The sequence below is a fragment of the Pseudorca crassidens genome, chromosome 8 (genome assembly GCF_039906515.1).
Source record: "Pseudorca crassidens isolate mPseCra1 chromosome 8, mPseCra1.hap1, whole genome shotgun sequence".
Classification (NCBI taxonomy): Eukaryota; Metazoa; Chordata; class Mammalia; order Artiodactyla; family Delphinidae; genus Pseudorca; species Pseudorca crassidens.
In genome coordinates, this window is record NC_090303.1 from 43,396,833 (window position 1) to 43,423,809 (window position 26,977).

Below are 26,977 nucleotides of genomic sequence, written 5' to 3' on the forward strand. Positions count from 1 at the left end.
TCTTTAGTTAGTGAAGAGACAGTTGTATTAGAGTTCTGATCTTTGAAATCATATAGAGAGCAAGAAGAGAAAGATAGCAATTGGAAAGAAACTAACCTGCCCTGTGATTCTGCCTAGTAAGGCCCATATTCCTTGTCCTTCACTTCGAAGTTTTCCATTCAGGTTTTGTAGTTCTTCTAAAGATTCACACAGCTACAATGTAAATAATTCAAATTAGTAAACCATTAAAGTATACAGTAAAATATGTGAAAATGTAAATAATTTATTAATAAATGTCCCAAAATATCTATATTTATAGTCCATATATTTTTAACACATGCAAGTACAATACACTGAAAAATGAGGGTCTCCAATTATCTAAGCAGCACCAACAAAATGTAAGCATTTTGTTTTATGTTACCATTTTTACTAATGATAATGATGCCTACATTTATATATTCTATTATAGTTTACTATATAATTTCAGAAACGTTCTGCTAATTAATCCTATGAGTCTATCAAGACGCACTCCCACCATTTTCCCGATGAGAAAACTAAGGATCACAAGGTTTTTGTGACTTAGCTAAAATCATAAGACTAGCAAGAATCCTTAGGTCTTTTGAATTGAATCCCAGTACTCTTTTCAATACAGTGTGGCTGATTATTGGAAATTTACTTCCTACACATATTTTTATCACTTAAAATATTATTTATCAGTAAGTCAATCCTGGTTTTATATGCTCATGTTACTTATTACCTAAAAGTTAGTCACAACTTGCTTTTATATATTTCTTTTTGACCTTCCTCATCTTTAGAATGAAGGGGTAGAAGGGAAATTTAAATTAGGAGTTTTTTTTTTAATCAAAAGTAACAAAACAATTCAAGAAAAAAACAGTAATTTCAAAATAAGTTTTCAAGTTTTCTACAACTCAGAAAGAGAAGTTCCATAGTACAGTGGTTAGGAATAAGGAATGGAGTCAGACTGCTGGGCTTCAAACCCCAACTCTATGACTTGACTACCTATGTGAGCCTGTGCAAATTACTTCCCCTGTTTAGGACTCAGTTTACTCCTCTGAAAATGGGAGCAGTAATCCTAAGCCATATTATAAAGCTGAAATCAGAATTAAATGAGTTAATATAAGTAAAAGTGCTCAAAATTGTGCCTGGCACATAGAAAGTACTCAGTAAGTGTTAATGATGGTAATGAAAATAATGAGGGGTCGGAATTGTAGGCAAGTTGTAAGAACTCCAGAGGAATTTCAAAATAAAACATAAATAAAAACGTTATAAAATCACAAAAGAAATCATCAATAAGATGTAATATATTATGCTGTTTGTTTTATAGCCAACTTACCTTATTATATTCCACATGAAGCTTTTCTTGTTCATTCTCTAATTTATCCTTTATATTCTTTTGTTCAGCCATATTTTCTTGAATTTGAATCATGCGCATATTTCTCTCTATTTAAATTAAATATCCAATTTTACTTTAGTAGAAAATAGAAGCTGATACACAAAATACACAAAGGAAGAAGCTAGCCATAGGGATGATCACATGGATAAATCTACATCATTCAAAACACTTTTAACTCTATTCACAAATTAGCTTAGCATTTTACAGCAACCCACAACTTATTAGGAAAATAAACATGCTTTCACTTGATATATGTAACATTGCTAGTAAATTTCTAAAAATTGACAGCATATCGAAATCTCCATCGGCAAATTGTCATCAATGAAAACGTGCATGAATCAGTGTCTATACTGACCAAAATAATAATTCACAAAATCAGCAGTGAGAGCAGGCTGCTTATGTTTTCTCCTTCCATCCACACTAGAACTAGTATCTGAATTGTCCACTGGGAAGATATCTGTACTGATCCCCATCAGTTCTGCTTTCCGCATAAGTTTACGAATGGCCGAAGCACTGCTAGTGAGTGGTCTGGGCAATTTTTCCCTTGGAACCCAGGCCTGGGGTCTGGTGGATCGAGCTAGTTCTGCTTTGGCACGATATTGCTGAAGCCGGGCATTGATCCTTGCCTATAAAAGAAATGTATACAAATTTTAAAAGATACTAAAATGGAACATACTCCTTATGATTTTTACTTCCACATTTAGAAAAAGTAAAGATAACCAGAATTTCACATATCAAGGCAAATTATATCTATCCACAGTCCTTAAGGTATACTGTATAATTCTTGGGCTATAATAAACCAGGTCTACCACTAGTAACAACTGTCCTAGTCTATGATCAGAATTGTCAAAAACTAATATGATTAAGCTGAAGTTTCTCTTCTCAACCAGCCTTGCACTAGTCTCCATAAATGTACTTAATTTACATAAAAATACATTTTATATGATGGGCAAACTAATAAAATTCTTTGCATAAAAGAACATTAGAACAGACTGAGAAAAGATGTGGTCAACATATTGCACTGATAGAATAATTTCCTCTAAGCCATATTCTTTAATGTACTGGAAGCATGCTTTATAAATGACTGCTTTGTTGACTAGGTGACGAGTAATATATTCAACCACAAACTATACTCACCATTTATCTTAATGACAATCCACTTCCTAGGTAACTAACCAAATTTCACAATTATACTTCACATGTCATTGGCAAACACACAAGAGATCTGAAATTTATAACCTTGGTTTTTTTTTGTTTTTTTTTTTTTTTTTTTTTGGCCATGCTGTGTGGCTTGTGGGATCTTAGTTCCCTGACCAGGGATCAAATCCAGTCCCTCAGCAGTGAGAGTGTGGACTCCTAACCACTGGACCGCCAGGGAATTCCCTGAAATCTATAACCTTGAAAGAAAAAAACATGAGTTTTGGCATGAATCCCATCCATACCTGTGCTTCTGGTGATAGTTGCTTCTCTCTCTCTTGTAAAGACATTTTACAATAGGATTGTAGAGCCAAGTAGTTTTTTCTCTTCCACTTTCTGTCTAACCTATCTGCATGTTGCTTACAATAAGCAAAAAATGGATCTGCTATATCCTATATCAAAAAACAGGGGGGAAAAAGTAAACATTTTTACTTCAAAGGGTCATTAAAAAAACGGTAATAGATAATATTTCCTTTTTGAAGAATAGCCCACAGTGTTGGTTATTCCTAAAATAAATTACAAAAGTAATTTTTATACATAATGATAAAAATTTCTGCTTTAGAAACTTAATCCTATATATCAAGTTCAAATTAGCAATTTTTTTTTAAAGGGCCTTGTGGATTTAAAAATACTGAAATCAAATCTTAGGTATTACCATTTAGATATATTTGTTACCTAAAAAAATAATCATGGTTTAAAACAAATAAGATTTCAATAATCTTAGGTAGAAATCATCATTAAATATTAAAGTTATGCATACATAAATATTATAAAACAACAGTATATCTAGAAAATACAGGACTAGCCAACACAGATAAGTAGGGTACTCCTAATTGACTAGAAATGCACAGGCAGATTCCACCTGGGACAAAAATGGATTAAGAAGGCCAGGCCTGGGGCTTCCCTGGTGGCACAGTGGTTGAGAGTCCACCTGCCGATGCAGGGGACACGGGTTTGTGCCCCAGTCCGGGAAGATCCCACATGCCGCGGAGCGGCTGGGCCCGTGAGCCATGGCCGCTAAGCCTGCACGTCCGGAGCCTGTGCTCCACAACAGGAGAGGCCACAACAGTGAGAGGCCAGCGTACCGCAAAAAAAGAAGGCCAGGCCTTGTCAATAAAACACTTTAGATATTCCCTTTAACTCTTCATGAAACCCTAAAATCTCAGATGGAAACACAGCTCTCTCACAGTCATATTTCATGATACTACCTTAATAGGTACATTTTTTATTCATAAATAGTAGGGTATCAAAAATAGAAGAAATCTACTATCAAAAATAGAAATAAATTGTAAATATGTAGCCAAAAAAAGTAATGTGCAATGTGATTGCCAGCAAAGTAACAGGCAGTTCATTCTTTAGGTCTATCCCAAAGAGAATAATAAAGATAAGCTATCCATATAGGTTTTTATCTAAATTATGTTAAAGGGTCTCTTAGTAAGGTAGGGTTTTACAGCCCAAAGAGAAATGATGACACTAAGAAAAGAAGAAACAAATGAGAAAGTACAAAAAGAGAAATCATCGTAATAATAAAACTAAAGTGTCCTTGACATTAAAAAAAAAAAGCATATGATGCAGTTCTGTAGTGTGATTTCCAAAGATGTCACAATATGGCACTGTGAACACTGTGATCACAGAATTTGGAAATATAAAAACCTGGAGATAAACCCTGGCTCCACCATTTACTGATTTTTGTGGCTTCAAACAAGTTGCGAAACATCTCTGGGTCTCTGTTAACTCATTAGTAAAACAGATTTAATAATAACTACTTCATATAGGTACACAATACAAAAACATGGGCAGGAGATTGCATTAAAACGCGTGCGCGCGCACACACGCACACACACACACACACACACACACACACACACAGTTGCTTTCTCACAACATACTCTACATCCTGGTCACAGAATAGGCTAATGGAAATAAAGAACACATTGAAGCGTAGTCAAAATGATCTGGAGAACTATTCTACTGTTTTAAAGTAGTAGGTATGGTTGAAATTGACTTATCAGAGATAGGATTCATGCTTGTATAGATGAGTTAAGCATTAGGACCTAGACTCTGACTCGCTAAAAAGACCAGTCATCTCTGGTCAAAAAGGTATCTGAAGGGGACTAGGTAGCCCAAGTAATTTTTTGTTTGTTTTCATTATTTGGGATTGGGGGACAATAAATCCTAAGTCTAAGGCTAGAATGACCAAGGGATTAACCTTGTTTAGACAGTGGAACAGATATACCAAGCAAATATTAACTGTGACAGAAACCACTGTCTTCTGATATCTATCCTCTCCTTCTTCTCCTTAGTACTAGAATCTTCTGAGTTTCTACTGGGTACTTGACGACCTTGCTAGAAAACCTCTGCTCCAGACTCTCAGCATCTGGATATGGGCATGTGATAAGTTCCAGCCAATGAGGTTTGTGAAATTTCCTAACCATACCTTTGAAAGGAAACTGCCTACTCTTAACCTTTTCTTCCTTCCTTCCAATGGGGTGGAACCCAGTCAAGGTGTGATAAACCATCTCTGACCATGTAAGAAAGTGCGACAGACTAAGGGAAGATGAAGCAATAAGTAAGAAGGCACCTGGTCCCTGGAACCAAACTCCCCCAATATCAAATCAGTCTGGAATGTAGAAAGAATTCAACTTCTTCTTTGTTTAAGTCACTGGCTATTTGCTTTTGTTAAACCATTCAAAATAGTGTCCTAATTAAGGCATTGGTTGACTTGGAATATCCCTTTAACTTGCCTAGAGAAACTTTCAAGATCCTACTCCCCAATGGAAAATAGAAAGGGAAAAACATTTTTCTGAATATCTACCATGTACCAGGCACAGGTGCCTTTTTTCATACTATCTCATTTATCCTTTAACACTACCACATGAGGTGGGTTCTATTATTTTAATATCAATTTTATGGATAGAAAACTGAAAACAAGAGAGGTTAAGTTGCTGACCCAAGATCCACTGCTAGCAAGTTAAGATCTTTTTCAACCACTATCTGTCATCAGATTTACTTATGGATGTTTCCAAACAGAAATGACAAAAGCCCAACTCTGGAGATTGTGATTCAGTAGGTCTAAGGCAAAGAGTTTTAAACATGAATGCCTTGAGAAAAAGTACCAGTAAACGTAAATGTGCAAAGGGGCCTAAAAGACGCTGAAAGATTATAAGACAAAAGTAATGATGGGGGTGGGGGGGGAGGGGAGATGCAGGGTAAATGGTGGGGACTATGAGCAATGTGACAAAGTGGAATGCCCCTCAACTCAAGGTTGTCTTTTTTTTTTTTTTTTTGCTGTACGTGGGCCTCTCACTGTTGTGGCCTCTCCCGTTGCAGAGCACAGGCTCCGGATGCGCAGGCTCAGCGGCCATGGCTCACAGGCCCAGTCGCTCCGCGTCATGTGGGATCCTCCCAGACCGGGGCACGAACCCGCGTCCCCTGCATCAGCAAGTGGACTCTCAACCACCGCGCCACCAGGGAAGCCCTCTGAGCATCATCTTTTATCTTTCCTGATCACTCTCTCTAAGACTCAAACAAGTTTTTAACACCTTTCAGGTCTCCAATGTACGGACTTTCTGTCTTCTGACTGTCCGAGAGCCCATGCACATGATTGCCCTCTTTACCTGATTATTTCATGGTCCATCAATTAATTACTCCTTTGCATGGCGCATCGGTTCGCTTGTTCCTCTCTTCCTCAACTAGCTTCACTTGACAAAACCTAAGGCACCAACTCTTCCCCTATTTTGTACCTGTCCCTGAGCAGCTGAACACATTCTCAAATTAATTTGTATTTCATTTTTGTAGATAATTATTGAATAGCTTTATCTCTCTGTCAAACCTTCAATATCTCCCCCCTATTCCTAACTTGCAGACGATGACCTTATTTATTTCACTGGAGAGGGTTTCAAAGAGAGGAGAAAAGCAACAAAACAAAAACTTCCACAACCTCCAATCACCATATACCTCAACCTATCTGCATGTCTACACATATCCTCTGACTAATCTCCTGTTACTATGGATAAGCTGCCCAATGTTCCTCTCTAAGGTTAACCTTCAGTTGCGATAATATCCCACCCCGTCTTCCCTACAGCAATTCTATCTCTCTTACACATTTTTTTCTCTCCACTGGCATGCTAAACATACTGTAATATCCTTTAAAAATACTTAAAAGACCTTCCTTGGGCTCCCACATGTTGTTCCACTTCTAAGCTCCTCTTAAAAGGAAAAATCTAAAGACCTGTCCATATTAGCTATCTTCAATTCTATTCCATTCCTAAGTTTTCATTGACTACTCCCAACCACTCCAATAGCTCCTGTCAAGTGAAAAATGACCCTCATTTTGCCAATTCCAATGGTCATTTCTCAATCTTAATCTTACTCCTTTGACACAATTTGCTCACTCCCGCTTTGAAACACTTCTTTGAAATACCTCTCTTAGTTCTTTTCTTTACCTCACTGATCACTCCTCCTCAGTCTCCTTGGTAGATTCCTTATTTTCCCAAATTTGAATGCTGTTGAATGCTGAGGTAGACCTATGACTGTCATCAGACCTCTTCCCATCTCCTTCTACTCTTATAACCTAGATAATTTCATCTAGTCATCTCACCATAAATACTATCTATACCCTGACAGCTCCCAAATTTATATCTGTAGCCTTGACTGCTTCCCTAAACTTCAGACTCTGATAGCCAACAACCTACCTGATCTCTCCACTTACATGTCTAATAGGCATTTTGAACTCAACATGTCCAAAACTGTCCTCAGTTGCCTTTTCTCCTGCAACAGATCTGCTCTTCCTTCAGTCTTCTCCACCTCAGTAAACCACAACTCCATTCTGCTAGAAGCTCAGGCCAGAAAGAAGTCACCCTTTTTACCCTCTCTTTCTGTTACATTCCACAATCCTTCAGCAAATACCTATAAAATTTCTCATTTCTCATTACCTCCATCCTAAAACCTGTTACAATAAAAGTTCTAACTGGTGTCCCTGCTTTCACCCTTGCCTCCCTACTGCCTGTACTCAATACAGTTATCAGGGCAGTCCTTTTAAACATCAGTTGGTTCATATGTACTCTATGCAACTCTTATGGCCTTCCACCCCACTCAGAGTGCAAATCCAAAGTCATTCCTATATCTTTCCAGGCCCTACATGAAGTAGCTCCCTGCTACCTCTATGACCTCCTCCTCTCCTCTTACCAAACCCTAGCCCCTAACTCTGTACCAGCCATACCAGTCTTCTTCTTGGTCCTCAAACCAAGCATGTTCCTACCTCAGAGCCTCTGTATTTCTGTTCCCCCTGCCTGTAATGCTCTCCTCTCAAATAAACATATGCTCCCTACAATTTTCCTTACATATTTCCATAAAATGTCACCTTATTAGAGAGTCCTTCTCTGATCTCCCCATATAAAGCAGCATTGCCCTACCTCCCTTACTCCCTAAATACTTTATCCTGCTTTATATTTCTCCACAATACTTATCACAATATTTTTTTTGCTAACTTTTTCACTCTCTGTCAGAGTAGAGCCCACCTGCCACTAAAATGTAAGCTACCTTAAGAGCACAGTTTGTTTTGTTCACTGTTACCTCTACAGGGTCTATAGCAACAGTCCCCAACCTTTTGGCACCAGGGTCCGGTTTCATGGAAGACAATTTTTCCACAGACCGGGGGTGGGGTGGGGTGGAGTGGGGTGAAGGGTGTGATGGCTCAGGCGGTAATACAAGCGATGGGGAGCAGCAGATGAAGCTTCACTTGCTCACTGCTCACCTCCTGCTGTGCGGCCCGGGTCCTAACAGGCCACAGACGAGTACTGGTCTACGGTCTGGGGGTTGGGGACCCCTGGTCCATAGCAATGCCTAATACACAGTAGGTCAATATATCTGTTGAATAAATATACTGAATGAATGACAGTAAAAACATTAATTTGTAATCCTTAGATAGTTCAAAGGTAAGAGACAGATAGGTCAGGAAGGTCCAGCTGAAGTTTCTGATTCTTCCAGGGAACCTTCTTTCTGTACTTACACCACTTCCTGTCCACACTAGGCACCTGTGACATCTTTTACTGCCATCTTGAAAGACTGTTGAACATTTTATTGTGTTTACTATCTATCCCCACCTAGGTTGATACTGTAACTTAAAGCTATTTTTATGCTCCCTGACAAACAAAAAGAGTATCCCTCAAAGCTCTGTGTAAGATTATAGAACTAACTTGGGGCTGTGATGATAAAAGATAAAGCCAGTACTATTCAGTCTATGGAATTATTTTTTCAATGTAGAATGTTGTTTTCTTTCCTTCACTAACAGATGCTAAAGCCATACTAATGTTTGGAGTTTAGACAGGTGATCTCTTTTGACATAAAATGTACCATAAATCAAAAATAACAATAATCTTGACTAAACAATGTTCTGATTTATTAAACTGAATTCCCTTAAAAAACACAAAGTAACTGAGCCAGTATTAACTTGACCCCCCCTCTGACTGGGGTAAAAAGCCCCATGAGAAAAAAAAAAGGCTTGGAAAGGAAGGACTACTGAGAAGCCAATTCCACTGTGATGAGGGAGCTTGGAAGGAGAGGGTATGACACTATTAAAAGGCAAAGACCAGGAAACAGATCAGACCCAGAAAAAAGAAGGCCCAGAATATTAGAATTCTACTCTGAAACAAAGAAGGGAAAAACGGGAAAGGTGACCTTTTTACTTGTTTTTTGTTTTAATTCACAACACCTGATTCTTCTTTTCCTTCTTTTAATAGCTGATATAAAGACTTCTTCATTTGGTCTAGGTATGAGCTACAGTGAATGGAAATAAACTGCCAACTTCTTAGGCTAGTGGTAGCAAACTGTTCGTTGCTGACCCCCCCACCCCAGTCATCCCCTTCCAACATATTCCTTTTTTGTAAAATCCATTTTCTTTGACAGAAACTAAAAATGTCAGGTTTCACCTTCCCAACTTATCTCATTACTAACAATGGCCATAATGACTGTTTCAATACATGACATGATGGGAAAATCTAGTGGTGTGAATGTATGAGAAAATTTTTCATTCCTAATAATAACAGAACCCTTTCCCTTCTCTTTGGCTTTGAATTCTATAATGAAAGAACACAGTGCTAAGAGCTATTTCAGCAATATTGAGACCATGAGACAACAAGGTTAGGAACTAAAAAGAAAAATATGTTGATGCCGGTGGGAGAGAAGGATAAAATAAGACTTCATCATTTAGCTGCTCAAACAGCCCCAGAACTACTTATGTTTATGCCTCCTATCGTATGAGATAGTTAATAACTACTTATGCTACTGCAGTTAAGTATTCTATTACTTGCTGCCAAAAGCCTAGGTAAGATACAACATCAAGAAGATGAACCACCACAGCATTTATCTTAAAGGCCACATGCACATTGGTAGTAGACTCCAAATGTGACTCTGAAACTTCCAGAAAATTAAAGAAGTTATTAATACAGTTACATAATTCACAATATCACAAACCAATTAGTAAGCAAACACACTGCTATACATACTATCGAGAACTGAGAGAAAGAATACTGTGCTGAGAAATAGGCCCATCAACATTCCCAGTTAATACAAAAGAAAAAAATCAGTAAGGCTTTCAACAACAACAAAAATGTAAAAAGCAAACATCAGCAAAAGGAATAATAGTATGAATCAAAATAATTTTGTCCAGGTATGTAAGCATCTAATAATATGTCTTACATAGAATGTTTAGAGGAGTGGATATTCTGTATATATTCCAAATAAATCATATTTCTTACAGTCAAACTTCAAATAAACGTTAAATAAGATTCTTAGAGAAGTACCAAGGTGAAAGTGATCTATTTGCTAACACACGCTTTAACAGGTAACTGAGCTGGGGTAGCAGTGAACATCAACTTAAGCAAACCAAAGAGATAAAGAGACACGTTTATGAATAAAGTTATTCCAATACCACAAGAAAATGTGCCAAGGAAATATTCTCAGTCCATGCCCGTAGATAAATAGGAAATCAAAACAAGGAAAAATGGGAAATCAAATATGCAAGGCACTATACTTAAAATGATGGTTTGAAAACTAATTTTACCCTAGAATTCTTTTTTAAATAAAATCTTAAAAAAAAAAAAGACCTTAAATGCTAAACAGCTGACCAAATAAAAGCTGAATGACAAAAGAGAGCTTGTCCCTCAACTTGTATTTTAAGCACTGAGGATACAGTGAAAAATAAAAAAGAACAAAACATCCTTGTCCTCATGAATCTATATCCTAATGAAAGTGACAGACAATAAACAAGATAAATAAGAATCATATATATTATCACACACCATGATCAAGTGGCACTCAATCCAAAGATGCAAGGATTTTTCAATATCTGCAAATCAATCAATGTGACACACCACATTAACAAATTGAAAAATAAAAACCATATGATCGTGACTTCCCTGGTGGCGCAGTGGTTAAGAATCCGCCTGCCAATGCAGGGGACACAGGTTCAAGCCCCAGTCTGGGAAGATCCCACATGACACGAAGCAACTAAGTCCGTGCGCCACAACTACTGAGCCTGTGCTCTAGAGTCCGCAAGCCACAACTGCTGAGCCTGCGTGCTACAACTACTGAAGCCCACGCACTTAGAGCCTGTGCTCCGCAACAAGAGAAGCCACCGCAATGAGAAGGCTGTGCACCGCAACCAAGGAAGAGCAGACCCCGCTCGCTGTCAACTAGAGAAAGCCCAGGCACAGCAACAAAGACCCAACACAGCCAAAAATAAATAACAAATAAAATAAATTTATTTTTAAAAACCCATATGATCATCTAAATAGATGCAGAAAAGGCTTTTGACAAAATTCAACGTCTATTTATGATAAAAACTCCTCAGAAAGTGGGCATAGAAGGAACGTACCTCAACATAATAAAGGCCATATATGACAAATCCACAGCTAACATCATACTCAATGGTGAAAAGCTGAAAGCATTTCCTCTGAGATCAGGAACAAGATAAGATGTCCACTCTCAGCACTTTTATTCAACATGGTTTTGGAAGTCCTAGCCACAGCAATCACAGAAGAAAAAGAAATAAACGGAATCCAAATTGGAAAAGAAGAAGTAAAACTGTCACTGTTTGCAGATGACATGATGTTATACATAGAAAATCCAAAAGACACTACCAGAAAACTACTAGAGCTATATTAGATACTCGTTAGGTATTTTTAAAAGGGAAGAATAAAGCAGGAAAGGGGAATAGAAAGTGTAATGGGAGGCAGAGGGTTTTAACTTTAGACCAGCGAGTAGTAGACATGGAATGAGGACCCAAAAAAAGTGAGGGAATGAGACATGTGAGGGAAGAGCAGCCCATGCAGAGAAACAAGTACAGAGGCCCAGAGTAGGAGCTCACCTGGCCATTCATTAAAGGAGCAGCAAGTAGACCAATGAGGCTGAATAAGGGGAAATGATGAAGTCAGAGAGGTAATGTGAAGATCACACAGAATCTTATAAATCAGCAGAGAAACTGGCCTCTAGTCTGAATCAGACAGAAGGCCACTAAAGGGTTTTGAGCAAAGGAGTGACCAGATCTGACTTAGATTTTAATGGGATAATACTAGCTGCTACTGAAAATGTCCTCTATTCTCTGGAAAAGGATTGGCAAACTATGACCTGAAAGCAAAATCTGGTGCTGCCTGTTTTTGGAAATACAGTTTTATTTGAACACAGCCATGTTCATTTGTTTATGTATTGTCTATGGCTGTTTTCATAATCAATGGCAAAGTTAAATAGTTATACACAAGCCATAGGGCCACAAAGCCTAACATATTTACATCTGGCTCTTTGTAGTAAAAAATTACCACCCTCTGCTCTAGCAAGGCAAGGGTAGAAAGAGTTAGAAGGTTGTTGTATTAATCCAGGTGACAAAAGATGACAGACTAGGATAGCAGCAATGAATGTGGTAAGAAGAATTTGGACATATACTAGATATACTTTGAAGACAGGATATGCTAATGGATTAGACGTGGAGTGAGAGAGAAAGTGATCTGAGTAACTCTCATAGAGTTCATCCAGAATAATTTTTAAAATAATGCCTAACACAGCCACATAAAGGTATCACTGAAGATCTGATATAAAATGTCTAACTTTAAGTAACATAACTTCTTGATGAATTCATTTAAAAAGTTTTTGATCCACCACGAGCCATTCCTACCCATCCTGGTTCTTCTAGCAATATTAAGGCATCAGTTCAACAGCTAAAGATCTAATTTGAGCCTTTGAAATTTAATCCATGAATGATTTCAATGCATTATCAAAGGCTGTGGGAAAAAAATCGATAAATTATCTTACATGTTTCAAAGAGAATTTTCTACATGGTAACAAATTATAACAATGTTCACAGTACCAAAATCATACTTTATCATACTACCATACTACCATATGGTTTAAATGAAATATAAGTAACCTTAAGTCAACTATATGATGTGAACCATAATAATATAAGTTTCAGTCATAACTGAGTCTGTGCTATAGTTCAGTCTTTTTTTGTTTTTTGGGTTTTTTTTTTTTTTTTTGCGCTACACGGGCCTCTCACTGTTGTGGCCTCTCCCCGTTGCGGAGCACAGGCTCTGGACGCGCAGGCTCAGCGGCCATGGCTCCCAGGCCCAGCTGCTCCACGGCATGTGGGATCCTCCTGGACTGGGGCACGAACCCGTGTCCCCTGCATCGGCAGGCAGACTCAACCACTGCGCCACCAGGGAAGCCCTACAGTTCAGTTTTAATAATAATATGTTGTAACATAACATGGTTAAATATTCTAAATAATCTAGAATTTTCACAAAGTGGATCAAAAAGAATAGAAACTTCAAATACATTCTCACCAGTAAGATAAAGTACTATGTCAGAAGGCTATAAAAAACATGAAAATATGCTAAGGTGTATGATGTCATTGGATGAAACTGAGGTACTTATTCTCTTTTTCAACCTTTCTTTTACTGCCTATATAAAACAGCCATTAAGAAGTAAGAAATCCAGGCTTCTCCAGCTGTTCACTGAGATTTATCTGATCTTGAGTCTTACTTGTATTGTCTCTCTGCACTTTTGCTCACCATCTTGAGTTACAGCCATCACTAATCCACACAACCCTATTTTATAATTGTACCTCTATGTCTACCAAACAGCTGTGAAAATGCTCAGTGTTCATTTAGTACCCTTCCTCAATTAAAGTACAACTCATCAGAATCAGAGACTGACACAAAAACAGATTTATGTACCCAAAATATAATTTCAATAGGATCCCTATATTGATAAAATATATCCTTCAAAATTTGCTTAACAAATTTTCTTCATCAGATTATCTTTTTTACTTGTTTCCTGTCTATGAAATAAATGGAATAAGATGAAAGTCCAACATAAAAACCATATTTTTACATGACACTGAAAATTTACCCAATAAAAGATGGAACATAACATATATACATAACAATATATCCCAAATATAAAGTAAGAACTACAGAATACTCAATTACCTGCCTATATAAAGTGCTTAAAGAATCAATAAAACTTGCTCTCAGGACTCCTTACAGTATTAAAATGTTCTGAAGACCCCAAAGAGCTTATGTGAGTTATATTTATAGATAGCATATTAGAAGTTAAAATTGAGTAATTTTTAAAATAACAATAAAGCCATTACATGTTAACAAAAATAACATTTTTATGAAAAATACTATAATTTACACACAAAAAAAATTTAGTGAGAAGAGTGGCACTGTTTTACATTTTTACAAACCTCTTTAATATCTCGATAGTGGACATTAAAGAAGATAGCTATATAATCTCTAGAAATCTCCACTATTACATGTGAGAATATTAGGAACAAAAAAAAGTATATACTATTTTAATACTGTTATGAAGACAGTTTTGACCTCAAAGACCTTGAAAGAATATTAAAGAGTCCCGAATACATACTATGAAAACAACTGACTGCTTAATGTAAATTTCTGGTAGGAAAATTTTAGAATTAAAAATAATTGTAAAGAAATAGAAATGCAAATACTGAAGACTGAAGACAGGGTAATGATTTTATTTAAAGAGTAACAGAGCAAGGTTATTACTCAAATATAATTTCAGATTCTCATATAAAATATGCTGACATTATAATGCTTTAAAACACCTTGAATTACGTTTCATTTTATCTGTCAGATTTCACTATAAAATTTTTAACATGTTTTCTAAATGTCTGGCTAGGTTTAAGACTGAAGAAACTCACATATACTGTTTACTCTTAAAGTTTTAGATCTGTGATCTAGACAAAGATTTTAAGAATAAACTCGTAAATTTATTTTATGATGCATACCTGTTTGTAGGATATAATGAAGTCACGAGAAGTCTCATGAACATATTCACCAACTATGGATTTAAATACACCTACCTCCTCTGCTGCTGCCTCTGAAAGCAGACCTTCCTTCTGAGCGCAGGTCACATGGAAATAGGCTCTGCACATCCCTGCATCACAGCTAATGCAAACCCCAGTTCTAGCAAAACGAGGGTCTTCACAGAAGCTACACTCCTACAATGGAATAACAGGAAAAGTCTCAGAGCAAAAATATTTCCAGAACAGAAACTGCATTCTCATACAAAGCATCTACAAAATACAAATAGTGAACCAACAGTATATCAATACAAACAATAACTATAGGCAAGTATTTATATGAAAAAAGTAATTCTCTATATAGTTCTAAAAAACAAAATTCCACTGATATAGTAATGAGGATAATAATAATATCATTTGAGGGCTTACCATGTGCTAGGCACTATTCTAAGCACTTTATAAGTATTAATATATATAATCATTTGACACTCTATTCCACAATAATATGTGGAAAAGGTACTATATTTCCATTTTACATATGAGAAAATTTTACACATGAGAAAACTGAGGTAAAGACAGTTTTCAAACCAGGATAATCTTACTTTAAGTCCATGCTCTTAACCATTAAGCTACACTGATTTGAACAATGTAATACTACTCGGAAAAATTAAGGAAAATAAATAAGAAGCCAGAGAAAATTCACTGAAAGATCTAGGCATTGCAACCAAAGATATAATGCATTTAAAAAATATATTTAAGAGAATTAAAAGTAATCTTAAGTAAACAATTTTGTGAAATTGGTAGTAATACACAATATAGCCAATTATTTACATTCTTTCTGTATACAAAGGGAAAACCTGCAAAACTAAAGGCATAAACTGTTGAAATTACCCCAAATGCCACCGCCCCGATTTATTTTTTTTATACTTTTAACTAAGCCACAGAGAGAGAAAAAGAAAAACCTAGTCTCAAAATATACACTACTCTGGTAATAGGAACCTTCACAAAAAAACCTGCTAAATTGTGAAAGATTGCCAGTAGACAACTAAGGAAGAACTGCTTAATAAATGTATTCTATGTAAATTAAATATGAGAGAAACATTTTAAAAAAAATTAAAAAGTTTCAATAGACACTAAAAACATCATATCAATACTATAACAGTTAGTGAGTACCTACTTGGTATACAGCACCAAACTGATATATCAGCAATGAATAAAAATAACAGGAACACGACTCTGGGTACAGATGTGAAAACATTCCCAACACCTGACACTCTACTGCCTAATTATGGGTCTTTTTCCACCAACAGTAGTATATGTATGGTAAAAATTCCAGCAAATAGTAATCTAAACATGAAACCAAAAAATTGAGAAAGAGAGAGAAAGAAAAGAGATAGAGAGAAGGAGAGGGGGTCAGAGAGGGAGAAATGGAGAAATTAAACTATTTAAAGGATGTCAATACTATGAACAGAATCAAATTGTTTAGGATAGTCCCCTGAGTGAGTAATTTAACGTAGTATGATGAAATTGGGCAAGGGATTTCAGAGTGAACACAAAGAAAAAATTTCCAACAATGAAGTCTCATAAGACAATATAACAATCTAATAAAGAAAATAGAATCTTCCTCAATTGCTTGAATCATTTAAAATGCAAGGGAACAGGCTTCCCTGGTGGCACAGTGGTTGAGAATCAGCCTGCCAATGCAGGGGACACAGGTTCAAGCCCAGGTCTGGGAAGATCCCACATGCCACGGATCAATTAAGCCCATGTGCCACAACTACTGAGCCTGCGCTCTAGAGCTCGGGAGCCACAACTACTGAAGCCCACGTGCCTACAGCTTGTGCTCCACAACAAAGAGAAGCCACCGCAATGAGAAGCCTGTGCACCCAACGAAGAGTAGCCCATGCTCGCCACAACTAGAGAAAGCCCACGCACAGCAACGAAGACCCAACGCAGCAAAAAATAAATAAATAAATTTAAAAATAAGTAAATAAATAAAATGCTAGGGAACTAAGCAACTGAGAACACAGGGGAGAAAGTAATCAGGAGGAGGAAATGGATAGACAATGTGATCTAGAGAGCTATCCCAGAAATAATTCACACCACTGGGTTTGATTTTGCAGATGAGCTAGAGAGTACGTAATTTTCTGACTCCATGTCCCAGTAATACTTCAAAACAAAAGCAGGTGATAATGAAAATAATCAGCTGATAATTATACATTTAATGACTCTCCTTTTCAATCCAGAGGTCACTGCTGGTCTCAGTTATATGAAGTTATATCTGGTTACTGTTCTTTAATTGCTTCTAGATTTATATTTATGGTAAAAACATGTGCTTATTGAAAAAGATGGAAGCTACTCGCTTCTAGGCTCTGTGCCCTTGAATTATGAAACTGCCCTCAAAAGGTAGTAACTTCCATTTCCAACACTGGTGGACCAGGTAATTTGTATTACTCCTACTCAACTAGAAAATGTGGACAAATTATTTTCTTATAGTTTAAAGGCATTTAAGAGAGGTAACAAGATAGTGTACAATTATTTGAGCACCAGGAAAGTTACGTTCAATACTAGGGCCTGGAAGCTTTATCTAATTCTGGAGAGGGAAGCTGCAACCTCCCAAACTAAAGCACAAGATTATTCGAGGGTAGAAGGTGACGGATGGGGATGGTGTTTAAAGCCCAAAGAGGATATTCTGGATATAACAGCAGAAACTGTGAAATTTTAAAAATTTCAAATCAGAATTTTCCAACAATCTGTACGTTTCCCACCCCACCTTTAATATGTTACTAATGCTCTTTAAGAGTTTTCCTTCCCAACTGCCCAATACATAGTAATGGAAAGAGAATATATCATTGCCTAATTAGTTCTAGTATTCCGAAGATGTCTGCAATAATTATATACTTAAGTTTAAATTCATAAGTGAGTAATCTTATCACTTATAATCCTAAAACTCAGTCATAATTAAAAACCTATTTATAAACTATGGAGGATGAGGATCATTTGCTAGTTAAAAAAAAAAAAAATTCTGTTGGCCTTCTGCAGTGGAAGTAAAATAATGGGTGCTTCTTGTACTCTTTTCATAATTTTAATAAATTCCACTTCAAAAGTAAAGTCAGAAATTAAGCTTGTATTTGATCCAACTGATTAAAAATATGGATGTAGTCTGAGAATTCATTATGCACTAAGCAGTGTGCTAAATACGAGGAAAACAGCAGTGGCATTAACTACCATTTTACCCAAGTTATACAAATATATAGAAGAATTTATACATTATTGGTTCTCTGGGAAAATTACTATCAATACTAAATGATTTAGTGCTAACTGCTCTCCAATAGCACAATTAGTAATAAGCATTTCTGTAGTCAACCATGATATTAGTAAAAAGTCATGTAAACTAACAAGTAAAAACTTTCTCTTAGACAATCAAAAACACTTTGTCTTACCTTGGCACCATATTTGGAATAGTTCATTTCTGTTAGCGTTACTGGTCGCAATTTGTCAATATCTCCAAAGGCTACACCAGGAACATACAGGGCACAGACAATATGAACCCATCTATAAGGAGAAAAGATATGATTTTGCTATCAGACCTTCGGAAAAAATGCCCACAGGAAAATAAATGTAAAATTATGTGTCATCTCCAATAACTACTCCAAGAATTTTATGATCAGATTTCAAAATCTCAGACACACAACTAAAGAATATGGAACACCTATACAATGATATCATTTACAGAAAAAGGGACTGCAATAAGCCTTACTTTTCCAGCAGCTTAGCCAAAGGTGAGAGTTAACATCTATAATTGCCTTTCACTTAAAATTCATCACACTTTGCACTTATCTGTTATTCTTAAATATTTGCACAAAACCACTATTCAAATGAAACATCATTTTCATATGCATGGAAAGGTATTCACATTCATTATTTTAAGCACTCTGAGAATTAAGGATCCTAATTTAAGACTTGTGAAGTTACTCTACATAAATCACATAAAATTGCTCTTTCCTGTTACTTTTTTCTAAAAGCTACTAGATAATCCTTAAGGACATATTTTAAAACAATTTTTGGTGTGTATCTTAACTTTATTTCTTCAGGTTGAAACTGATTGCTAGAAGATAGTACAGAGCAGTTGTAATAACATAAGAAAGTCATATTTCATTCAACTTATCTGTTCACCATACAACCTATGTACTAAAATGTATGTGCCCCACATATATTTTTTGAAGTCTGAATGATGCTTTGCTACTAAACAAAGAATGTTCAGTTTCAGTATACTAAACAGAAAAAATAAATAGGAGTTGATTCTAATTCCATTTTTTAAAAACTGCTCTGAACATTTTTAAAATATATTAGGCATCCTGTTTGCTTACAATCAAACAAAACACAGGATCACTAGATTCTGAAATGTAAATAGATCTATATCACTTCCACAAGACACAGGGTAAAAATGAGATGGCAAATATCTCTTAACCTTGTGAAAATATTAACAACAAATTTTGCTTTAGCACAGCTTGAGAGGCTATCATTGCTACATGGTTCTGTTTTGTGATGCATTATGAGTTTTAAAGAAATAAGACTAAGAATCACTTTATAGATGTACTGGGGAAAATAGTTATAAATCTTTAAAAATTATCTTTTTTTATTGGGAAGAAACTCCAAGGTTTTGTGATTTTCTTGATAAAATGTTTCAATCCAACCTCCCAAATGCATCCTGTGGAGTTCAATATAAAGATACACATCTTCAACAAGCAGCTGCTTTCTCAATTTAATTTGCACAGTTTTCTCATGCTCCACTGGTGTGTTAAATGCTGCTGTACTCTGTACAAGTTCATCTTTGATAAACCCAACAGCTGGCTGCTTGCTTCCTACTGACCTTCTTAAAATGTTTTAGTACAAGTCACACAGTACTACAGATTTAAACTGCCATTTCAGTGTGATTGGCACACAAGCGTATCATTTCCCCCAACCACTCATGTGAGGATGCCAACTTGACTCTTTATTAAAATACATATCAAACAGCTGAGACAATTTTGGTCCTTTTTAATATACATTGTATATAGTTTTTTGTTCATTTGTTTAGCTGCACATACTTTAGAACCTTTTAATTAAGACAAACTGAGAAATCAAAAAGGACTAATTTTCCTTGTTACTTTACCATCCATTCTGCTTGGAGCTATGAAGACAGATGTTGATTAGGGAAAGGATCAGAAAACAAGCATCCCATAAATCCACCAAAAAACAAAGAGACAGAATTGTCATTCTAGCATAGAAGCTATTAATAGATTCTTTTAAATTTACATATTTTAATAAAGCAAACTAAGTAGAAAGCTACTTCTCAAAAAACTCATTTCAGAATGGGAACTATATTCATCAATCAAATTTGATTTTGCAATGTCTTGTATTTGTAGTGCCTTTATAACATATTAAAAAATTCACTTCCAGGATGTTATTTTCATTCCTTCATTTATTCATTCAGTAATTAATTACTAAGTGTCTACTAGGAATGGAGCACCATGCAGGAAGTCTGGAAGTTACAATGATTTATGTGAAATGTTTGCAGCATAGGGTGTGGTACCCTATTATATTAAAGTATGTCTAATACTTCCTATAATCAGGTTTTTAATACCATTAACACAGGATAAAACACTCTCCCTAAGAAAAAAATAAAAATTTAATGGTAAGAATGTGCTGATGGTCTTCTCACATTAAATCACATCATCTTCTATTGTAGAATTTGTGGCTCCCATCAGAAACAGAGGGGGGAAAAGTCTAATTAGACTACATAATAGAAGTCAATTTCAAAACCTTTTTCATTCTTTCCATGCATTGTTCTTTCTTTTCATCTATTTTGCATTTTAGCTACAATACTAAATAGCTTGTCAAATTTCTTGGCTTTTTTTGCCTTGATTAAAGCTAGTATTACATCCTTCAAACTATATCAAGACCTGTAATTTCCACACTAGCCTACAGGTGAGTGTGAACATCAACACAAATAAAATGTTCAAACAGTATAAAAAAAACTTGCCAGGCTGCACCATGAAGGGAGGTGTCTACATACATGTAAGATCCACAGAAGTCAATACAAATATCTCCCAGTAAAACTAAATGGTTAAAGAGGCCTCCCTTTTCTTCATTCAGAAGAACTTTCCAAGTTATTTTGTGGACTATGTATTAGTATATATTATATATTAGTGTGATAAGAGAGCTACTTTATAGTTGCTTTTCAATAGAAATTTCAAATTACTGACGAGAAAAAAGGTAAAATAAACGCTCTTCCCTAAAACGAAGCTCTGTGTTTTCCAAAGCTGCCATACTTATTCACAACAATTTATCACCGTAAATTTCAAATCTCAGGACTAAAGAGTTACTAAGAAAGAATTTATGCAGTTGGTATTCTATGATTACCTTAAGTAAGTAGAATAATATTGGTGATAAAAATCACTAGTAGTAGCAGTAGCAAAACTAAGGAGATATTTATTAAAACACTTACTACACTCCAGAAAGTACACTGCTTACAGAAATCATCTCATTTAATTCTCTCAAAAGTGCTAGGAAACTGAGGCATAAAATGGTTAAATCTAAATTCACAGTTAGTAAGAAAAGACTAGAATTCAAATATAGGTGGTCCAACTTGGAAGTACACGCTTTTCATGTTGTACTAAATTCCCTAATTCTAGGCCAAAGTCACTCCAAACATAAAATAATGCTCATGTCCACGATACAGACCAGAGACTCAAGTCAATACATCAAATAATTTGTTATATATTTATTTTATTTTGGGGATAAGCTTATGACACACAAGAGGTAAGATTTTTAGTCATTTTTCCTAAACATCAACACAGGGTTCTGTAAGATTCCATGGTAGACCCTATGCAATCCCAACAATCTTGTATGGCAATACTTCTCAAGGCCCTGTCCACCAATTGAGGTAAAAATGAGAAAAATAAGAAAAATATTTCTTACTTTACTAAAATAAAATTATTAAATTTAAAAGACTGTCCTTTATTTTGGGATAAAATGTATCCTATCCTTTTCAAGATGTTAAAATATGAAAAATAATGGTGATAATTTGTATAAGTTATTTTGTTATTCTTGTTAAAATATTAAATGTTTTGTAAAAATACTGAAATATACATATGTGGCAAAATAAAAAATTGAGCACCCCCTCTTACATGGGGGAGGAAGGTAAGTAGTGATCCATAAAATATAAAAGGTTAGAAACTACTCTTATACATCAGTCACCCATCCTAGTTGGTAGTCTCCTTAGAAAAAAAACATGAAAGATGCCAATGCTATGATGATGACAACTGCTCAAATGTGGTAATAAAGATGAGTGTGAATATAGTGAAAAGAACATAGGTCTTTGTGCCAGTTATCAATTTATTGCCTCTCAGCTCAAATCCACCCTTCAATATCTGCTTTGCAACAATGAACAGAATCCCTTCAGCAATTCTCCTTTACAGTAAGCATCACATCATACTAAGCTGTCTCAGTAGGGAGTGGTAGAAGGCACTGTAGGAGGAAGGGGCTTCTCTGCAGGATGGGAAGAGGACATCCGCCAGTGCTCTGCCCCACCACATGCATCGTCCCTCAGTGACCCTGCAGGCCCAGGCTGGAGATCACTTTTCTGTGGGCCTCTCAACACAGACACCATACATTCCAGGCTTTGAACCACTGCCCAGCCACCCACTTGCCAAGAACTGTAGACTAGGTAGTGACCCAGGCAAACCAGCCAACTTCTCTGCCATCCAGTAGGCTGGAACTACACTTTCTCTAACAAGGCCTGAACCCCAGCCTTGGGGAAGGTGTCTTCATTCCAAGTTTGTCATTCCCTGGATACTCTCCCTCAGCCCTACGGTATTATTCTTTAGAGTTCTTTTATATCTTATGTTTATCATAGCTTAGTAATTCTTTACACTAAACATCCCCTTTTAAAATCACTGTATGGGTTCTGTTTCCTGATATATGCTTGAAGTCAAACAGATCTGAGTTCAGATTTAACTATGGACTTGTTCAAATTAAAACTATGTAATGATCTGAGCCTCAGGTACTACCTATAAAATAGGAAACTTTACCATCTCTCTTATCTTATGGTCATTACTAAGATTAAATGGGATTATGGGTTATAAAGGCAAATGCAGATCCTCAATAAATGATCTTTTCTCCGCCCTGCCCTGATCTGTAGCCTCCTGTCCATTTAGTCTATGCCAAAAAGACACAAAGAAGCAATCAAATGAAAGTGTGTAACTCAGAAAATCATAAATAGAAAAATAGTCAGAAGCATACTCATTATAAAGCAGGCATATTAACCCAACAGAATTATGACATCAACCTTCCAGCATCTGTCTCCTTGAAAATTCCATCCTGATTGGGACATAGTTCACAGCTAGGGGAAACACCACATTTACAGGCATCGCAAAACCAAGGTTCAGTGGAGTTTTCAGAAGCTGAACTCATAATAGAGTCACTCTCTCCATCAACTCCATAACAACCTAAAAGAAAAAAAGAGTATGATTAAATAGAGTTTATTTTTTAAACTCACATTTATAAAGTTACAAAAGAAAAAGGGAAAGGAAGTAGAGAAAAATTCTGAAAAATTAATGGTTTATAAGAATATTAAAGTCAAAACACATAAGTGAAATCATTTTATAAAAATATTTTTTCACCTACCATAGTATATGCAATGAAATAAATGACTCTTTAAGATAATTTTAGACCTACTGGAAAGCATTACAGGAGGAGGAAATTTTACGGTTCTTTAAAAAAATTTTTAATTAAAAAAATACATAAAAATATGCGTTTTCATTAAAAAGAAATCAGAACTATTTAGTCTAGGAACTATTAATTAGTAAATATTTTTGAGCTCCCTTTGTACTGAACACATATATAAAAGACCATGATCATGCAAAACATACAAACAAAAAGCCTCTAATTTTGGAGGTGGCAGATTAAAACACAAATTCATACAACCACAAATGCAAAGTTAGTATTAGTAAAAGGAAAATAATACAGAAACACGCACACAGATAAATTAAGGCTATAGAACAATTTGAATAGCTCAGACTAGAGTTAGACAAGTGAGTTCTATTCACAGCTGAGCCAGTCTAGAACTATATAAGGTATCTGATCTTTTTAAACATTTATAATTCTTCTATCTTCTGTAAAAATGTATCCATAACCGAAATGAATGAAAAGAGAATACTCTTTTCCCTCTTTTCATTCACTGATAACTCAATATTCTGAGGGTTAAATTATTTAAGCAGCTAATGTGATTAAAAAATTTTTAAATATCCCCATGAACATACCAAACAAAGAAGATAATGTAGCATAGTTCTTTACATTTTAGAGTAGGACATCAACTATTATTGATGGCTTGTAATAAAGAGTACCTCCCTGGTGACTACAATAATCATGACTCCTAAATTGTTTTCTTTTACCTAAATAGTGCTGGATATACCACAAACTTCATATTATCTAACTCTTTTTCCAGAAAGGAAGACACTGCCCTAATGACAAAACGTACTTAAGAAAAATAATTTAATGTATATGTAGTAATTAAAAAGATTACAATCTTATTCTAGTTCCAATGTATGCCCCATCATCTTTAGGCTTGGGCATTACTCTGATATCCTAAGACACATTTATTTCCTGTCAAGACAGGTCACTTCTACATAGAGCCTATAATCAACCTTCCCAGGATACTTTTCACCAGGTTTATTCTAAGAGGGTAGTCTTAGTGCCAAACTCGAAAGGGCACTAAGTACCCAAAGTACCCTTCAATAAACTGAAGCCATTAAAAAAAAACACTGTGAGAAACATATATAAGTAACAAGCATCTCTCAAAAGGACTCACCATGTAGGTAAGTTTATATGCATCCAATGTAAGATCATGTGATTACTGAAACTGGTTATACACTACACAGACAACAGGAGCCTGTTGAAAAGCATCTTCACATAACCACCAAAGATATCCAAGTTAAAACAAATAAATAAGTATGTAAATAAATACTGAGTTGAACAAGTCACCCAGAAAGAAAAAGACCCATACACATTAATAAATAATTTTAAACTACCAACATTAACTAGATGTCGTTAGTAGGTCAACAGTCATGCATAAGTATTTTATTCACACAGTAGTACCACTCCATATAGATTATATTAAAATATCCTAGTAGGCAGAAAACTAAAAAGTTGTTTGCAACTGTGATTTACATAAGCTGCCTCATGCAAATCCCTTAATTATTGCCAAGCTTATGTTATTCAAAGGCTTTATAATGGTGAACCTTAACATAATCTGAAAAGTCATACGAAAGAATGCCAGAGAAAAGATTTTAAAGGAGCTAGACTATCATGCACAAGATAAGAAAAGGAATCAAACTATTAATTTCTTTAATATAATTAAATTGTGCTTGGTAATAATTATCAACTTCATCACTTCTGTTTAGATATACATTTTTTAAATGATAAATTATAAAATGAAAAAGAAATAAAATTTTCTTCTGGGAGTAGTTATTATTAACCATCACCAATAGAAGAATATTCTTCAGTAAAGGCAACAGTAAGCAAAACATTTTATTCAAAAAAATCATAAAACAATAAAAACAGTCAATTTGATTTCTCAAAAGGTTATGCAATACTACAAAGAGAAAAGTCTATTTTCTTTACAAAATAATATTCCTTCGAGGCAAATTCTTTCATTTGTATTCACACGAAGTCCCAAGATAATAAAACTCCCAAGTGACTATCCATTTTATTCATCTCATTCACCAATATCAAGGTAAATCACAGCAGTTCACTCTTTTAAAATAAAGCAGTTTCAATTCTAATTTTTAAAGAATATACCACACACCTGACAAACACCTGCATAATGATTAAACCACCTACAAACAACCTGAGAAGTGATTTCAACCTAGGAAATTCCTACTTTGTAACCTAGAAGGCTGGTATTATATAAGCACAAAGAACAACCAGCAAGTGGAAAAGTATTTCTTCTTCAGCTTCACTGCCCTTGAAAAATAATCCACACTGTGTTATTACCTTTATAGAGTTCTTTACTTGCCACTTTTCCCCTATTTCTCTGCCATACCTGTTGGGTTTACTGAGCTCTAGACCAAAGTTCTAGCATTTATATCCACTCTAATCCATTTTAATTAATGATTAAATACATTTTAAAATATTTTTTTCTTCCATAGACAAAAGAATTTAAACTACCATAAAACAAGGTTTATTCTCTTCTACCTATCTAATTTTGAGTAAAAGATGCAAAAAGTACACTTTCAATATGATTACAGAAAAAAAGTCTTTTTTTATATGGGTAAACATATAAAATAAAAAATTTATAGATATATAAAACCTATTTCATATAGGTTTTTCATGTTTTTAAATGGGTAAACAGAGAAAACATGGTTCTATGGCTGTCTAACAATCAACCTCTGGGTAGTACATGCAACTTATACAAATCATATTTAATGCAAAATAATATAAAATGTGCTTACAATTGTTTTGAGTTATACAAGAATACGTATAATCCAAATCAGTGGAAATATTCCCATTCAGCCTGGCATGGGAGACCAAAAGACCTACAGTCTTCTACTTTCTAGCTATGTAACTGTAGACAAACCACATCTCTGAGGCTGAGTTACCTCATCTGCAGTAAGTATTTAACATCTATTCTAACTGTCTCTCAGTATAGAAAATTTAAAAACAGGAACAAAATATTTGCCATTTTAAAATTTAAAACATTTTTCTGTACTTAACATCCTATCACTAGAACTCTGATTACAAAACCCGCTAAAATAAAAGATTTTAAATTGAGTAATATTGTTGTTTATGAGAAAAGAACTTATAACATGCATGATACCTGTCACAAATATATCCTAAAGCATAAAAGAGCAAAAGTGCCTGCTCACATATAAAGTCCAAATGGTTATAACTTGAACATACTTTACTACCCAATAAACACTCATAAGAATATATTTTTGCATATGCTAAGAAATAAAAATAGTCTAGGGCTAGGCTAACAGCAGACTGAAAAATAAAGGGGGGAAAACATCTTAGTAGAC

General features: G+C 35.3%; 1 protein-coding gene across 29 annotated transcripts in view; it reads right to left on the reverse strand.

The window, feature by feature from the left end:
• PHF14 (PHD finger protein 14) overlaps window positions 1-26,977 on the reverse strand; it is a 200,299-nt gene that overhangs the window by 147,239 nt on the left and 26,083 nt on the right. For 28 of the 29 annotated variants that reach the window (XR_010945495.1, XR_010945503.1, XR_010945498.1 and 25 more), the window contains exons 5-11: window positions 23,248-23,407; window positions 18,359-18,470; window positions 14,976-15,113; window positions 2,836-2,982; window positions 1,749-2,019; window positions 1,334-1,440; window positions 97-192 (exon numbers count right to left, since the gene is read on the reverse strand). Coding sequence is in view for 20 of the 29 variants with exons in the window: in XM_067746289.1 (XP_067602390.1) it covers window positions 97-192; window positions 1,334-1,440; window positions 1,749-2,019; window positions 2,836-2,982; window positions 14,976-15,113; window positions 18,359-18,470; window positions 23,248-23,407 (1,031 nt within the window). In the remaining 9 variants the exon portion in view is untranslated. The remainder of the gene's footprint in view (window positions 1-96; window positions 193-1,333; window positions 1,441-1,748; window positions 2,020-2,835; window positions 2,983-14,975; window positions 15,114-18,358; window positions 18,471-23,247; window positions 23,408-26,977) is intronic. The other variant, XM_067746283.1, reaches the window with a different exon arrangement.